At 34.4% G+C, this 18,672-nt stretch overlaps 1 protein-coding gene across 1 annotated transcript; it reads left to right on the top strand.

Moving 5' to 3' along the window:
- The first annotated feature begins 2,993 nt into the window (after nucleotides 1-2,993).
- LOC113391810 (macrophage mannose receptor 1-like) lies at nucleotides 2,994-18,483 on the top strand. The gene is made up of 13 exons (XM_026627895.2): nucleotides 2,994-3,232; nucleotides 4,141-4,246; nucleotides 5,824-5,909; nucleotides 7,143-7,288; nucleotides 9,507-9,639; nucleotides 11,688-11,814; nucleotides 12,695-12,762; nucleotides 12,913-13,033; nucleotides 14,536-14,651; nucleotides 15,158-15,349; nucleotides 17,136-17,281; nucleotides 17,743-17,872; nucleotides 18,406-18,483. The coding sequence occupies exons 1-13, from the start codon at nucleotides 3,037-3,039 to the stop codon at nucleotides 18,462-18,464; spliced, it is 1,626 nt and encodes a 541-aa protein (XP_026483680.2). The 5' UTR covers nucleotides 2,994-3,036; the 3' UTR covers nucleotides 18,465-18,483.
- Nucleotides 18,484-18,672: the final 189 nt, after the last annotated feature.

Below are 18,672 nucleotides of genomic sequence, written 5' to 3' on the forward strand. Positions count from 1 at the left end.
CCCGTTGAGGAGAAGGTTTGGAGCATATTCCACCACGCTGCTCCAATGCGGGTTGGTGGAATACACATTTGGCAGAATTTCGTTGAAATTAGACACATGTAGGTTTCCTCACGATGTTTTCCTTCACCGCCGAGCACGAGATGAATTATAAACAAATTAAGCACATGTAAATTCAGTGGTGCCTGCCTGGGTTTGAACCCGAAATCATCGGTTAAGATGCACGCGTTCTAACCACTGGGCCATCTCGGCTCTGCCACTTCAAAATTCCTCGTAAGAGTCTACTGGAATAAAGCATTATATTGATTTGAGTATGTTAATAAGGGTGTCACAATAATGTAATCGTAAAACAAGGATGATCACACATCAGATCAAACTTGACACAATAGAAAAATACACCAGATCAACACGTTTGATGTTAGACGTCGACTAACATACAACTTTTATGCTACGCCCCCGATTGTAGTCCGAACCAACTTCGACTACTGCTCACAAAAACTCAGTTTAATCGCAACTGAACGCCATTTCGACTTATTTATATCGGTTACGATTCTATTCCGATCTAACTTTGACCGAATCGCAACTAAATCGTTGTGTTAGTAGAATAGAAGAAATTGGCTTAGCTTATCTATAAAAACGGCAAAAACGTTTTTTGTTTGGCATTAATATTTATTTTATACTGTTTTTGAGATTTTTTAAAATTCCAACTGTCTAACTATCACGGTTCATGAGATACGGCCCGCTGACAGGCGGACAGACAGACGGACGGACAACAGAGTCTTAGGAATGGGGTGCCTTTTTAACTCTTTGGGTATGGAACCCTAAAAAAATGGTAAAACGGCTACGATAATGTTTCGATTCTATTGCCATGAAGTACAAATTTGTTTGTAGAACTGTTGCCTTGGATATAAAAAAATAAAAATGCAGATAAAACAAAATAAATACTAACATAATACGGGTGAAACTGAATTGATATTTAGTTTCCTCGCTTTCAATATACAAGTTTTCACTACAAAGACGATACCTGCTCTTGATCGAATGTGTAATCTTGCACAAGTTTGCATAACGCTATCCGTCTAGCGTCTATTGAAATATTTCCTAATAATAACTAATGATGTTCGGCATGAAATTTATTACGATTGCCTTATTTATTCAAAATTGTTTTACAAAAATAGCATTGAATTATGAATTATATATCAAACTAGCTGAAGCTGCGGTTTAATCGAGCGAAGTTTATAAGACACAAACTTCCAACCCCTGTTTTACCCCGTTAGGGGTGGAGTTAGGAGATGTCTACAACCTATAAGGTACCTTCCTGCCAAATATCAAGTTTGTACGTGTTATAGTTTCTGAGATTTCGTGATTAATCAGTGAGTGGTATTTCCCTTTTATACATATAAACATTCTACTGAATTTTGAAAATTTTAAAATGACAATCAAATTAAAGTCTTAATTATATACAGATAAAAATTAAAAATATTTACTGTACAAATCATGACCGCGTGAAACGGTAGCGACCCCGTTGATTCGAAATACTTAGTATCGTTCCAATATGGAGGGAGCTGAGATGGCCCAGGGGTTAGAAGAGCTGAGATAGCCCAGTGGTTAGAACGCGTGCATCTTAACCGATGATTGCGGGTCAAACCCAGGCAAGCGCCACTGAATTTTCATGTGCTTAATTTGTGTTTATAATTCATCTCGTGCTCGGCGGTGAAGGAGAACATCGTGAGGAAACACATGCAGCTGCATGTGCCTAATTTCAACGAAATTCTGCCACAAATGTATCCACCAACGCGCATTGGAGCAACGTGATAGAATATGATTCAAACCTTCACCTCAAAGGGGTCATCCCTTTTTTACCTATTTAGTGGGAAATTTACAAGCTGTTAATGTAAGGTTATGAATGGTGTGCCAACTACTGGGACACATGTCAAGATTAGCGGCGTATTTAAATGGATTGTTACTGCGGCAATGTGATGGTGGCTTTACTGGGGTGCTTTTGCCAGTCTGGTTACTTTTTTTTCGTCTACTTTAAGATTGTTTGGAAGAATTCGTTGTGTTAGTTTATTTTTTTTATGGCTTTGGTTGACGGACGAGCATATGAACCACCACAGCATGATGGTAAGTGGTCACCACCGCCCATAGACAAAGGCGCTGTAAGAAATATTAACCATTCCTTACATCACCTATGCGCCACCAACCTAGGGAACTAAGATGTTACGTCCCTTGTGCCTGTGATTACACTGGCTCATTCACCCTTCTAACCGGAACACAACAATATAGAGTACTGTTATTTGGCGGTAGAATATCTGATGACTGGGTGGTACCTACCCAGACGGGCTTGCACAAAGCCCTACCAAGTGAAAAGGTCACCTTAGACATGCTTGTATGTGAGAATACGGAATGTCGAAATGTTTAAATGACAATTGTTATTATTGTACAGTACAGTACTCTATAGTCATAGTAATTGGTGCTGATAAGCGACGCGATGAAATATCAAGAATAATGATCTCTTTACTGTTAATCTTTGTAATATATGACAAGTTTTATATCAATGTCTAATTGAAATAATATCTAAGCCAACATATATGTATATAACTTATACCAGAGTTGGCCACGTTTTTTCGGAGGTTTTATTATATAATATTACTAGCTGTGCCCGCGACTTCGAGCGCGTTTGAATTTAATAGAAAAGCCGTGACTTTATTATTATTTTACATATAATTCTAAAATAATATAATTACATCAGCTATCCGCCAGTGAAAGTCCCGTCGAAATCGGGCCAGCCGTTCCAGAGATTAGCCGGAACAAACATACAGACAGACAGACAGACAGACAAAAATTTGAAAAAATGTTACTTAGGTATATGTACCGTGTATACATACATATTTATGTAGTAAAACGAGGTTATTTTAATATTAATATAACAACATTAATATAACAAAATATCCCCATGAAACTAATGCAATCAGGATCGTGAGAATATTTTATTGAAATAAATGTTGTAATAATTTTATAATAACATGGAGTGGAACTGTTATGTCAATATTTAACCTTTTAATAATACATGTAGGTTACGTAATTAATGGCAGCCGCTTTCAGAAACACAATCCATATCGAAGTACGATCGATTGCAAGAGCAGTGAGGCCGTCGGAATGAAGAACATTTTCAAAAATATATTATTCTTAATATCAGTTGCTGTTTCTGAGGCCAGCTTTAATGAACAGTATAGAGGTATATTGTTTTAAATTAAATTTATTCATTTACATAAGGATTATTAACATTAAGTCCTTATATATAAAAATATGAATTAAAAATTGTTACTGTATGAATCATGATGGCGTGGAATGGTGGCACGAATACTAGCAGCATTTCCCCGTTGAATCGCAATTCCGATCCTCTTTGCGAAAATAAAAGAGGTATTATATTTTTCGTTTTTAATTCAATGTAGATTTAAAATAAGGCCTTAAAATATTGTTTTGTATAAAACTGTATAATAATGATTATGATGATATCCGAAACGACTTCGGCCACGGCGGCTATTCTCAAAAAAGACCAACCAACTACGCAGGACATATAATAGTGTACACTCACTCTCATTATCCGATGGGACGGCAAATCTAACCCGGCTGGAAAGAGTTCAGGCGCAGGACTATTGGGTATACGTAGGCATCAGAGCAGACACGTGCAACTCCCACACTCCGGGCTGTTACTGAGTACATTTTGATTGAAGAAACCGATAAATTTTTATCCGCCTGAACTGCGGTCTTAAGCCAAGTACCTCGGGTTCTGCGGCCTCGTATCTGGTATACATTTACGAAGCTGTCAAGATAATGCTTGTTGACTTCCAGGCAGGATATATTACATACATATATAATTGTATTTAACTAACATGACTGTGTTTTTAGATGTTGAAAAAGAGTAACTACTGAGTTTCTTGCTGGTTCTTCTCGGTAGAATCTACATTCCGAACCGGTGGTAGCTTCACTTAATATAGTAAAAACTACTACAACACATGATGATTCAAAAGTGCTTTTATGACGTGTTTTTGATCTCGTTTTATAGATAGCGCCACGTCTTTTGCCCAGTCGTGGGACGTTCATGGACAGTATAATAATAATAAGCAATATATGATCTTTCAGTTCCGTATGCAGCGTCAGATCGATGGGAAACCTACATATTCAACGATAAAGAATATTTAATACAAAATTTACCAGTGAACTGGGAGAACGCGAAGATTCTATGCCGGTGAGTATATATCATGTGAGAAATTGGTTTTAATTAAAAATAAAACGATGTTTAGTAGGTTCTCTTAAAATATTTATTTACATGAATGAACATGATGTTTTTTTTTATGTAATAGGTAGACCGGCAAATGGGCCACCTGATGTTAAGTGGTCACCACTGCCCATCCCAGAAATATTAATCTGTTACTTCGCCAATGCGCCACCAACCTTGGGAACTAAGATGTTATGTCTCTTGTGCCTGTAGTTACACCGGCTTGATTGATACTTGGCGTGACCACTTACCAACATGGCCCATATGTTCGTCCGCCAAACTATACAATAAAAAAAATAAAAAACGTTCAACCGAAATACGTATCCCCGGGCAACCGCCAGCATGCGCCGCCATCTTGTTTTATGTGTAATATTAATAACGTAAACCGATTTTTGTCCCAGTGATTATGACGATACGATAGCTGAACATAAAAAGTCGGTTATGGTCTCATTTTGAAGAGCTCAAGCCTACAGATGTGTAGATAATGTGAGGAGGATTCTTGATTGCAATTTACTTTTTTTTTCTGTCATAGTTGGCAAACTAAAGGCTCATTTTCTAGGCTTTTTACCCTATATTACCACTAATATCACACTATTCATAAAATATAGAACTAACCTATTTTAGTGGACCCCCGGAAATCCGATAAACGTTTTGCAAGGCAGTGCAGATTATAGAGTACTGCCTAAGACCTCCTATAGTCCGGAGTTTTTTACAAAAGAGTACCTGTAAATCGACAAATTACAGATCCAATGATAAGATTCTGTATGTTATACTATGAAGTACCAATCATATTGTTACAATTTAAAAAATAATTAATTTTAGATACTGGAAAAAGTTACTGACCGGTTAGAGTATAAGAAAAAAAAACGTAGACAAAGTTAAAGTAAATTGTTATCGACAGACTCCAATTCTAACTTAACTAATTTATACTATTTTAAAAAAAAATCCAAATGTAAATGAGTGACTTGCAGCTTACATTGAAATTGAATCAAAACAAAACCTGTCATAGGTCTTGAAATTCATAAAAGAATATTTTGAATAAACGGGAAGTTTCGCGGGCGACCCACTAGTTTATGAATTAATAATGAACAACTTGACAATCAACCGAGCGTTGCTGACTGACGGTTGTCAGTATGCGCCGCCATTTTGAATCAAGATCGTTGGTGCGGTGAATGATGACGTCTTGCCCGGTGCACATGCAGATTAAAAATATATATATATCTGTGGTAACTTTTACACGAATGCGAATTTTTTTGAAATAACTTTGTATAAAATAAAAATAAATTGAGATCATTTAGAATCTTTACTTTGAATAAAAAGCTCCTATTGTGTAATAATCAAATCGTTCCTTTGTCTACTTTCGTCTTTTCACATTTTATAATTTTATACGACTACGTCATTATTTCACGCATATGTTGTTTTGAATGCCGGCTCTGCACTAGAAACAGTGCATTTACTCATTCACATATGGCTGACAGAGCAATGTTCTTCGTGCGGAACTTGTTAGGAAATTTAAAAAAATACTGTTGAATGTTTCTTATTTTCAGTGGTCACCACAATGGAACGTTAGCGGTGTTAGATACGAGAGAAAAAGCTGAATTTATGGCTGAAGCATTATCCGAACTACAGTTTTGTAAGTTTATTATTAGCCTACATAACATGCACACTAATTTATCTATATTAATATTATAAATGCGAAAGTAACTGTCTGTCTGTTGCTCTTTCACAGCCAAACCACTGAACCGAATTAGATGAAATTTGTTATGAATGAAGCCTGAAGTCCAAGGAATGACGTAGGCTTATTTTTTAATGCCTTAAACCTGACCTGAAAATATTTTCAGTTTCAGCTAATTTGATTAGATTTTTTCATGGTACACGGTCCATTTTTAAGTATGATACCCTATAATTCCACATTATTCATAAATTATACTAGAACTAATCTAATCTATATATACAGTGGACCCCCAATCCGACAAACGTTTTGCAGGGCAGTGCATATTATAGAAGACTGCCTTAGACCTCTTATAGTCCTCCTAGAGTATAGGATTTTTTACAAAAGAGTACCTGCAAACCGACAAATTACAGATCCAATGATAAGATTCTATATATTATACTCTGAAGTACCAATCATACCTCATTAACTTATTTAACCAACATGACTGTATTTTTAGATGTTAAAAAAGAGTAAATAATGAGTTTCTTGCCGGTTATTCTCGGTAGAATCTACATTCCGAACCGATGGTAGCTTCACTTATTATAGTTTGTTAAATGACAATTCAAAAGTGCTTATAAAAGCCTACTTGAATAAAGTATATTTAGATTTTTTGATTATGGCTGCACCGCTATCACATGTAGTCAAATTCAAACTAAGCAATCAGAATCAAAACAAAAAAACGCGTCAAGCACAATAACGGCGCGTACAAGTTGTAACCTATTCATCATCCTCCTGCCCTTATCCCAATTTTACTCGGGGTCGGCGCAGCATGTCTTCTTCTTCCATACTTCTCTGTCGGACGTCATCTCACAAGTAACATTCTTTCTAACCATATCGTCTTTCACACAATCCATCCATCGTTTCTTGGGTCGTCCCCTACCTCTATATCCATCCACAACCAGTCTCAAAACCATTCTCACAACATGGTCCTATTCAATCATGGCATTATCTACATTAGCGAAGATTGTCCAAAAAATATTCAATAATAATAGATATGTCGGCATACATGGGGTACCGGATTAGCCAGGCGCTGGTTACCGGGAGTCCACCGTACTATCGTTTTTCATTTAAAGTAGATTAACCAATTCTTTTTCAATACCTGATAAAATACAGGTCATGGAAACGTTTGCCAAGAATATTGTGAAATTTCAGCAATAGAATCTATATGGGTTGGAGCGAGACGTGATTCAGCTGAAGACCCTGAAGGTTACCGGTGGAGTCATGGCGTGGAGTTAAGGAGGACGGCTGGTGACGTACTACCGAATGAAAATGATGAAATTACAAAACACTATCCAATGGTAAGTATATATTTCTCTGGACGACATTCATATCTGAGAGACAATTATGAGGTCATGGTTCAGTCTTGTTTTGAAGGTCATATTTGGCAACGCAGAAGCTGGTATATTGTGGTAGATAGATAGTGTGGTATACATTTAATGCTGGCAGGTTAAACTTGTAGCAGTCCAATCTGCTCACCATGGTTGTCCGTATTGGCGGTTTCTCGCTATAGTAGAAGTGTGAAGAGGGATCAGGATAAAGCCAAGAAGAAACAGGGGTGAAGCAGTAAAAATATACTGAATCAATATAAATAGCTTTTCCATGGCTACAATTTGAAAAGAGATAAACGCTCTATCTCTGAATTTGGATTAATTTACATTTAGGGACAAATATTCAGCTCAATTAGCTTTTGTCCATAGAAAAAAACAATTTCGGTATATATACGCGTACGCATACGTTTAGCTTTCTGCGTCTATTTCGTTACAGCTTTCACGGAAATCAGGCATAAAGTAACGGCCGTCGATGACCGCTTGTGTTCAGCGCTGTTCCGCCGCGTTCAGCGCTGTACGTCATACGCCTCAACAAGTCGCGACTTGCACAGAGTTATACATTTAGTTTACCATTATGACGTAATCACCTCGCACCCAAATGACGTACAGACGGGCGTGGTTACTTGAAGTAATTTATTTTATTATGTAAAACGTTTCAGCGTTTCGTTATGACGATCTTTCAAAATCTTACGATGCGGACCTGACAGATGTGGAACCAAAATCGTTTAACTAAAGGCGAATTGAGCTGCATGTAATTAGTTCCTTTATGTAAATTTTTATGCTTTTTTTATTTAAATCAACTGTTTATTGATCTTGCATTTGCTTGTGTCCTAATTTAATTTTGTATTAATTTGTCATTTGATTTCTTTTTTTTTTGTTTTTTGTACATACTAAATATTACCTAAACGTAATATTTTTTTTAAAGAGTTTCACTACTCTAAATGAGTAAAATAAAAAATGTTCCACAATCTTATCTCGAGATTCAAAGATCATAGATTTATCAATGAGATAAAATATAGTTGCGGTTAAAACTATATTTGAAAACCTGAATAAATGTAAAATATTGCTTAACGCAATGATATAAGTTTCGAAGCGAAATTCAACGAAAATAATATTACGTACTTTTGAGAAAATTGGCTTTCTATCGTTCACGCTCGTGTTGCCCGCGATAATAGGATGTGCGCTTTTCAGACGAAATATTTAACGTACTTTCCATTTTTATCCAACAACAACACAACTAAAGGGACGTTAATGCTTTTTATAAGTTAGTAAGACTAGCCCTTCTGAAAGGTTCCCCATGAAAATCATTTATTCCACTGCTAAAATTGACTACTTAGTATTATTGTGTTACAGTTTGAACGGTGAAATTAAAGGCACAAGGGACATAACATCTTAGTTCCCAAAGTTAATAGCACATTGGGGATATAAGGAATTGGTAATATTTCTTACAGCGGGTGGCCCATTTCCCTGATTTACGGTCTTCTACGTGTATTTATTTGGTCAACCCATACCCCTTATCTGTGTATATATAAATATATTGTTTTCTTTTTCTTTATGTTAAATATTAACATTAACAGCCTTTAAATTTCCCACTGCTGGGCTAAGGCCTCCTCTCCCTTTGAGGAGAAGGTATGGAGCGTATTCCACCACGCTGCTCCAATGCGGATTGGTGGAATTCACAAGTGGCAGAAATTCGTTGAAATTAGCCACAAGCAGGTTTCCTCACGATGTTTTCCTTCACCGCCGAGCACGAGATGCATTGTAAACACAATTTAAGCACATGAAAACTCTGGTGCTTGCCTGGGTTTGAACCTGCAATCATCGGTTAAGATTCACGCGTTCTAACCACTGGGCCATCTCGGCTCCTTCTTTATGTTACAGTTAGAAATCAACTGAAATCAACTGGACGTATCGATATGAAACTGACAAATCGGCGTACGAAATCGTCCGTAGATAGTTATAAAGGATTCATTTGTTTTTTTTTTTTGAATGTCGTTGACCCGGCCTTACTTTTTCGCCCAGCGAAGTGCTAGGTATGACAGTTTTTTAGCTGAGATAGTAGGTATACATCCCTAATCGCCCGCAGTTTCGATCTAGTTTTAGGGATTGGTTATCAGCTGTTGGACAAAAAGCCATGTGATTTTTAATTAAAAAAAAAAAGTTAAAATATATTTTTTTTATATTTTAGTGGTTAAATCGAACCCATGTCCCAGTACCGGAGGGGGGAGCGGATTGTGTTGCGGTTGAGAGGGTCCACCATGACAAGCCTGTGTTCCTCGACTTACCTTGTCATTTGGAGAGGCCATTTGCTTGTGAAAGAGGTAGAGAGTATATTCATTATTTTATTTCATCAGGTCAATTATTACTGTCATCTTGTATATTGATATATACAGCCACTTGATGGTATGAGACCATAGACAGCCCATAGACTGCCCATAGACAGACCATTGCCAATGGCGCTGTAAGAAATATTAAACATTTTTTACACAGCCAATACGTCACCAACCTCGGGAAGATTTTATGTTCATTGTGCTCATACCTACGTTACACTGGCTCACTCGCCCTTTAAGCCGGAACACAACATTATTGAGTACTATTGATTGGCAGTAGAATATCTGATTAGTTGGACCTACCCAAACGTTGGGCTTGCTCAAAGCCCTACCAACAACTGAATTTAATTCATACTAAATTTTTAATATTAAAATTGAACACTCTAAACATTAACAATTCTACAATATTATTGATTAAAATTATATCGTAACAGAGAAACTTTAGAACTAATTAACTTAGCTGTATGCACAATGAAATTGGACCTTACTCATTATTGAAAAGACGATAACAATTTTCAAATTTCGAACAGTTACCTCCTTCTAATTCCATTTTCTTTTTTATCAATTACAATAAGGCTCATGAATAGCTACCAAAATATAAACAAGGCGCGAATTTTAAATTTCGAACAGTTACCTCCTTCTAATTCCATTTTCTTTTTTATTAATGACAATAAGGCTCATGATTAGCTACCAAAATGTAAACAAGGCGCGAATTTTAAATTTCGAACAGTTACCTCCTTCTAAATCCATTTTCTTTTCTATCAATTACAATAATAGCTACCAAAATGTAAACAAGGCGCGAATTTTAAATTTCGAACAGTTACCTCCTTCTAATTCCATTTACTTTTTTATTAATAACACCTTATTGTTATTGTTACTCACGAATAACGGTAAAAGGTCAATTCTACTAAAAAAATCATTTTATAGCAGTCGAATCGAAATGGAATCATTGCCTTTCTATTCTACTAACACAACGATCAGTTGCGGTTCGATCCAAGTTGGATCGGAATATAATTAGGATCGTATCGTAATATCATTAAGTGCTTAAATATATACATACATACATACATACATACATAATCAGCCTGTAAATTGCCCACTGTTGGGCTAAGGCCTCCTCTCCCGTTGAGGAGAAGGTATGGAGCATATTCCACCACGCTGCTCCAATGCGGGTTGGTGGAATACACATGTGGCAGAATTTCGTTGAAATTAGACACATGCATGTTTCCTCACGATGTTTTCCTTCACCGCCGAGCACGAGATGAATTATAAACACAAATTAAGCACATGAAAATTCAGTGGTGCCTGCCTGGGTTTGAACCCGAAATCATCGGTTAAGATGCACGCGTTCTAACCACTGGGCCATCTCGGCTCTCGGACTTAAATATATACAAATATGAATTAAAAATAGTTACTGTATAAATCTTGACCGCGTGGAATGGTGGCAAGAATGCTAGAGCATTTCCCCGTTGAATCGCAATTCAGATCCTCTGGGCTAAAAACGAACCAGCCCTCCTGTCACCAGTGGAGGCAATAAGGCGAGGTGTTATACTTTTGATGAAGCTTCTTGCACCATTACTCCAAGGGCCAAGTGTTTCGAAAGCAAATGTATCGTAATCGAAGCTAAATTGATCCTGAGTTACAATACAGTTGGAGCGGATTAGAATCTATAAAGAATTATAACCGTTATACGTTAGTAGAATTGGCTTCCTGAACTATTTTGTTTTTGCCTAATTAATATAAAGACTATTTGTTGCCCGCGGCTCCGCTCAAGTTTTAGGGGTTGGTCAGGTGCTAGGTGTTATATTATTAGAACTAGCCGAACCTGCGCCTTTATCCGCGCGAAATTTATAAAACACAAACTTCCAACCCCCGTTTAACCCCCTTAAGGGTGGACTTTCGTAAAATCAATCAATGTCTACACCCTATAAGGAACCTACCTGCTAAGATTTCGTGATTAATCAATGAGTGGTAACTCCCCTTTAAATAAATAGATATTTTGAACAGTGTAATATTATCAATGTTTTTGTTGCTTATAGACGCTCGAATCGAAGTGAAAGTGCAGAACTTGAAGATGGTGAGGTGTCGTACCGGCCTCTACCACCTGTTTGACGGTCGGATGGACTGGCACCAAGCGGCTGCGTACTGTCTCATGAAGAAAATGTCGTGAGTATAAATCATTTAAAATATTATTATTAATCTTATATATTAATAGAGTAAGCCGATTGTCCCAGTGATTATGGGACCATAGCTGCATATAAAAATCCGTTATGGTGTCATTTTGAAGAGCTCCAGCCGTAGATGTGCAGAAAAATGAAGAGGACTCTTGATTGCAATTTACTAAATTGTTACATTTTAACAAAGAATTAATTTTAGAGAGTGGAAAAAGTTTACTGTCCGGTTAGAGGTTACGTCTGTATAAGAAAAAAAATGAAAAACGTAAACAAAGTTAAAGTAAATTGTTATCGACAAACTCCAATTATAACTGAACTAATGTATACTTTGACATTAAAAATTTCATTTAAAACGGTTTCATAATTTGGCGCGAACTATGAAATGAAATCAGAACAAAACCTGGCATAGGTTTCGAAATTCCTAAAAAATCTTTTGAATAAACGCGAAGTTTCGCGGGAGACCCACTAGTAAAACACAAACATAAAATACACAAACAATACTAAAAATAGAAACAAAAGTGTGGAATGTGAATAAATAAAATATTATTATTATTATTATTTAAATACGAAAGTACGGTTAGGTTACTTTTTAACTTTGACGAAACCGATTAGTGTTCAATATCGAATCGATGTTATATTACTCTGAATCAAAAAAATCAAAATCAAAATATACTTTATTCAAGTAGGCTTTTACAAGCTCTTTTGAATCGTAATTTAACAAACTATTTAAAGTAAAGCTACCACCGGTTCGTAATGTAGATTCTACCGGTTAGAACCGGCAAGAAACTCAGTAGTTACTCTTTTTCAACATCTAAATAAATTAATAAAATGTATAAAATATAAAATAAAATGTATGAATTATTTTTGTACAGGTTGGCCAACATCTCGACGATGAAGTGTTTGAAAAAATTGGGTTTAACGATGCTGAAATCAAGACCGAGTGAGTCAAAAATTATATATTTACTACAAGTGTTCGGTCATCGATTCGAAACTTTATGATATCATTTTAAAGTTTTTTTTAATACTAATATATTCGAAATGTTCTAGTATAAGTTTTTTTTTTTTTTATGTATTATTTTTATTTCACTAGGTATCGAAAGTGCATGGGTAGGAGCCAAAGGTTCATTGGGACATTGGACTTGGACGGATACTGGATTAAGCATATTCAATCCGGGACTGTTTAGCGACGCCCAACCTTGGCCGCCACTGAGGTTTTGGATATTATCATTTTATTATATTATGTTTTCGTTAAATGACTTATAACGTAATTATATGATGTATATTAAATACTAGTTTTCAATGGAATTTCTTATACATAAGAGTTATTTAGGATAGATGATACTAGATGTATGACTGAAGTTGGCAATAGTGACCAATCTGGAGCGCCAATGTTTGGGGGTCATTATTATATAACCTAGTATATTTTTTTTCGTTTTTCGTATTAAATCTTATAGAGGAGGCTTAGGTAAATGTAGCACGTCATGTCATCCAACGCATGCAGGTTTCTTTCACGATGTTTTCCTTCAACTCAAAACACGCATATGAACGTCCAATAGTAGATGTGTTTAGACAATTTATCCATCTCGAGTCTAAAATAAATTGCAAGACGTATTTTAAACGGTTTTTTTTTTTTAATTTTAGTCATATTTAAATAACTAGATATTCCTCATATGGGGACAGGGGTTATATTAACATTAGTTTTATTTATCGTATGCAATAATATAACGGTTTTACATAACAATAAAACCGATATTGTGTGCCGAGAGGAAAACATACAGCATTGCTGTGAAGAAGAAGTCGAAAAAGCGATTCGCCAGAATTCTCCCCGGGATTCATGTAGAAATGCAGAAAAACACTTTTTGCATTAATAAATTTAATGGTCTGAATAGTGAATAGTTCTACAATTGTCCGAGGAATGCCCGCCTGAACTTACTTTTCTACTAACTAAACTACGACATCCTTTTTTTATATCAACAACAAGACCATATTTATTTTGTTACAAACATAATAACTATTAATGGCTTATAATAATAAAAAAATAATATAAAATTATTTTTGATCTTAATTAAAAATCGAAATATATTGTAATTAGCTTAATTATTTATCAATTTCTTTATTAAAAATATAACGGACAAATTAAATTTACACATTTCTTGACAAAAAGAAATCATATTTATATTTCAATATTATTAAAACAAATTTTATGACAAAAATAGATCATATTTATATTTCTAAATTATTTAAACAGTATTAGTTAATAATTGCCATAACCAAAACTTCTATTCAATCTTAATTTATTTAATTCCTTACTTATTATAATAAATCTGTCCGGAAATCGTAGGCTCAACGCCATAGGTACAAAACAAATGTTAATGACTTGCTTGATACTTCTACATTCCAAAATAAGAAATTTAACTTAGTATTATCTAAGATTGATTCTAAAATATGAAAAACAATTTATTAATCAATCCCTTTTAGTTACACTGTATTCAGCAACACGTGGTTTTTTTTTATTATCATGATGATCGTTATTTGACTTGACGGACAGTTCTAGTTTTCGTTTACGATAAGTTTTTAAAATAGAAATTAATTTAGGCAATGATTCAGGCGTATAACGCAATAGGCCTGAGCGAATATATTCCGGATGAATAAATACCTGCGAATAAATACCTGTAACCACAGCATCAACCACCAGTAATTGATTATTTCACAGGGACAGATCATCAATAAAACAAAGCGGTTGTCTTCAAGTCGACAGACACGCGACACGGACTCCAGTGTTTTTAGAAGCGCGCTGCGAGAGAAAAACGCAGTTTATATGTTACGAAGGTAAATAATTTTTCATTTGTTCTTTTTTGGTTCGAAAAATAAGATAATTATCGACACAAGACATTAACTCTTAGCTTTTATGGTTAGCGACGCAATTATATCGTGAGGAAAAGTTATATTTTTACAGTGCCAGTGACTATGTAGGGCTGTGATACTGCACAAGACAGCCTAAATAAGACCGTGGTACGATACACCAAAAAAAACAGAATTTTCCTGCCATAATTATATGTACCTAGAGTTAACTTTTTTAACGATTATCGGCACAACTAATTATAAGTTAAGTTTAATTAAACATCATTTAACTCTAGTGCTGTGTCTATCTATCTTTGGAAGTGATTTTAACTACGGAACGTCAAGTTTTGTCGTTAAAGGTACTTTGCAATGAATGTCGTAAAACGGTATACTTGTATTTGTAACATTATTACAATATTAAAAACCATTTAAATAAACAACGATCTTAATTATTTGCAGTATGTTCTTTTAAGCATTTTTTTCGTACTTTTCAGGTTTACCGACATTAAAAACAGCACTAGCGACACCTAGTGACGACAATTATTACTACATTCTAGTAAGACAACTATTTTATTGGCAACATGCCTTTGAAAATTGTCAAAAGATGAATGGATCCCTCGCAAGCATTGATAGTAACGATATTATGATACAATTGCTACTAGCGATGGGAGAAAATAAGGATGAACGTAAGTGATCAAAATCTTGTTTAGCGCCACCTAGTATTGAATAGAAACATTAATTTAAAGTTTTCTAATAATTAATTAAATAATATTATTATTATTTTATTACTAATAAACATTATTTCATTATATATATCAGACGCGGCTTTACACGGGTATAATAAGGATCTACATAAAATGTTTGTGTCATACTATACATCTCTATTGGTCGGCATATTCGACAACTTCAATAATCGTCGTAATATTTACTACATACGTATTGATTCACATATAATTATGTATGTGTATTAGAATAAAGGCTGTATGCCTACAGCCTAAAACTACTAAAACCATATATATCATATACTAGTCAACTTAAATCGTATGTACGATTTGGTAGTTTTTGGGTTTATCGCGTACAGATACGGCAGGAGGACTTAATATTTTAATATATGATATGATGAATAGTGACAGTGATCAAGAGCCGAGATGGCCCAGTGGTTAGAACGCGTGCATCTTAACCGATGATTTCGGGATTAAACCCAGGCAAGCACCACTGAATTTCCATGTGCTTAATTTGTGTTTATAATTGATCTCGTGCTCGGCGGTGAAGGAGAACATCGTGAGGCATGTGTCTAATTTCAACGAAATTCTGCCACATTTGTATTGCACCAACCCGCATTGGAGCAGCGTGGTGGAATATGCTCCAAACCTCCTCAAAGGAAGAGGAGGCCTTAGCCCAGCAGTGGGAAATTTACAGGCTGTTAATGTAATGTTATGTTATAATAGTGATTATGAAATGGATAATAAGAATAATTATTATTGACAAAAAAAATCTATAACGAATTCTTCGTATTAATTATCTACTAGGTTATATAGTTTTCCTTACTCGTAAATATTATGCAAGCAGAACATGTATGAAGCGATATTTCATTGCAAATTGCAACGGTGACAGGAGTTTTTGTTGCGTATTATTAATCATAAACTTAAAACGATTCTTGCTTTTTACCCGACTTTAGAACGAACCGTATGTTTGAATGTGCGATTTTCAAATATTACGCCATCATTACTTTATGTATAGATTAATTTAATTTAAAAAAATAACACCTATTTTTTAATAAAGTTAAATAAATACTCTTTTTTTATTTAAGTCTAAGCGCACGTCGCATAAATACATGTTTTGTCTAACTCTACGCTGAATTGTATGTTATTCTTTACTTGGTGGTAGGGCTATGTGCAAACTCGTCTGGGTAGGTACCACCCACTCATCATATATTCTACCATCAAGCACCAATATTTTGTATATTTGTGTTCCGGTTTGAAGGATGAGTGAGCCAGTTGAACAGGCACAAAGGACAGGAGGAATAAGGAATGATCAAAATTTCTTACATCGTTAATGTCTAAGGGCGGTGGTGACTACTTACCACTGAGTGGCCCATTTGCGTGTCCCAAATAAATATTTAAAAAAAACATATTATGTTGTAAACGATCAATGTTGTTTCAAAATCAACATATACTTTATTCAAGTATGCATTTTTACGAGCACTTTTGAATCGTCATTTAACAAAATATATTAAGTGAAGCTACCACCGGTTCAGAATGCAGATTCTACCGAGAAGAGCCGGAAAGAAACCCAGTAGTATCTCTTTCTTTTTTTTTATTTTCTTTTACTTTCAACATTTAAAAATATAAAGTCATGTTAGTTAAATACAATGATATACCTATGCAAATAATACATCCAACCTGGAAGTCAACAAGTATTTAACAAATAACCTAATTATGAGTTATATTTATTCATTTTTCATTATTTTAGCTGTGGAACATATTTGGATATCCGGTCGCCTGAATATGACTAAAGACATCGCTATTGATGCGATAACGTATTCGTGGTATAATCCCGCTAATAACAAAAGGATACTGGACCCCAAAAGTTTTGGTGATTCTTCGATAGGATTGTATGTAAGTTAGATAATTTCAAATGTGATATACATTTTTTTAATTAAGGTTCGTAGCAAATAATTTTCCCGAAACGCAATTATAGTTACAGTTGTATGTACAAGACTGGTTTGTAAAATACGATGTTCTTATCGTATTGGATTAAAATTTCTGAAATTAAGAGAGAAACTACAGGTTTTTCTTTGAACAATATTTAATTTTTATTCTTTCTTTTCTAACGACTATAAGTCTTCTAAAGCCTTACTTTTATCAAAATCGGTCTGTTTTTTTTCATATTTTGTAACTTAAAACCGTTACCGAATTTGTAACTATTTTTTTAATTTATTTTTCTGTGTGGCAAAATTTATGTACCTCCCTTTGGCTATAGTTTAAATCTGAAGATATATTATTAAGTATTTTATACACCTTTTACAAATTTAACTAAAGATCCATTTTTGAGCTACAGGTCATTTTTTTGTCACTAGATGCCGCCGTGGCTGGATGGAGATTTCACCATGGATAGCTCCTGTTTGAATCTTGATAGACAAGACCACTTGAATGGTTTAGTTTACGGATTGCCTTGTGACACACCGCAGTATTCAGTATGTATGATAGGTGGGTTTACAAATTATCTAAATTAATTATATATATCTTTCATGTTGAATCTTGTTTGTATATGCACTGATTTTAATAAATATTTTTACGGTGCGTTCGGTACAGGTCACGAATCCCATATGAATTTTTATTGGTGTTAGACTTTATTCAATTTTTGTTTCGGCAATTTTTATAGTAGTATTTTTAATGTGATTTTTTTTGAAGAAATAGTATTATAATGTCGATAATAAGTGGCTGAAGTGAGAAACTCCTTTGCCAGTTTGTCATTTTGAAGTAATTAAAAAATATAATCATATTGTTTTATTCATATTATTATATTGTTTAATTTCTATGTGAATACAAATGTAACTTATCAAAATGAATCAAAACTTTACTATAATGCTGTTGTTGCTGAAGACGTCTGGTAGTTTATAATTATATAATACTAGCATGCCACTGCAGGCTGAGTATAAGCTAGTTCATATTAATAATAAAAATTATATTATAAATATTGTATTTTATGACATATAACCTAAAAAAATATCTAATTTCAGAGAAATCTTCATCAAAAGTACATCAATCGAGTGAGAGTTATAGCTCGGAATCTCAATAACACTAATATTTTAACACCATTTACAGATAATAATTAATATTGATGCTTTATTGATATATAACATTTTTTTTTATAAATTATATTTTCTAGTGTGTTTTTTAACTATTTTAAATAAAATCATATTTATGAAATAGTGTTTTATTTAACAGAGAATTAACAAAAACTTTATATTAAAAATGCTATGATGAACTAGATTAACAAACTAAAT

Source organism: Vanessa tameamea, chromosome 28, assembly GCF_037043105.1.
Source record: "Vanessa tameamea isolate UH-Manoa-2023 chromosome 28, ilVanTame1 primary haplotype, whole genome shotgun sequence".
In the NCBI taxonomy this organism is placed as follows: Eukaryota; Metazoa; Arthropoda; class Insecta; order Lepidoptera; family Nymphalidae; genus Vanessa; species Vanessa tameamea.

Excerpts from the sequence above, each read along its gene's own strand:
- LOC113391810 (XM_026627895.2), top strand. The coding sequence starts at position 3,037 with ATGTCAATATTTAACCTTTTAATAATACATGTAGGTTACGTAATTAAT. Across the intron at positions 5,910-7,142 it reads ATTATCCGAACTACAGTTTT|CAATAGAATCTATATGGGTT; the intron begins GTAAGTTTATTA and ends GTGAAATTTCAG. Across the intron at positions 13,034-14,535 it reads CAACCTTGGCCGCCACTGAG|GGACAGATCATCAATAAAAC; the intron begins GTTTTGGATATT and ends ATTATTTCACAG.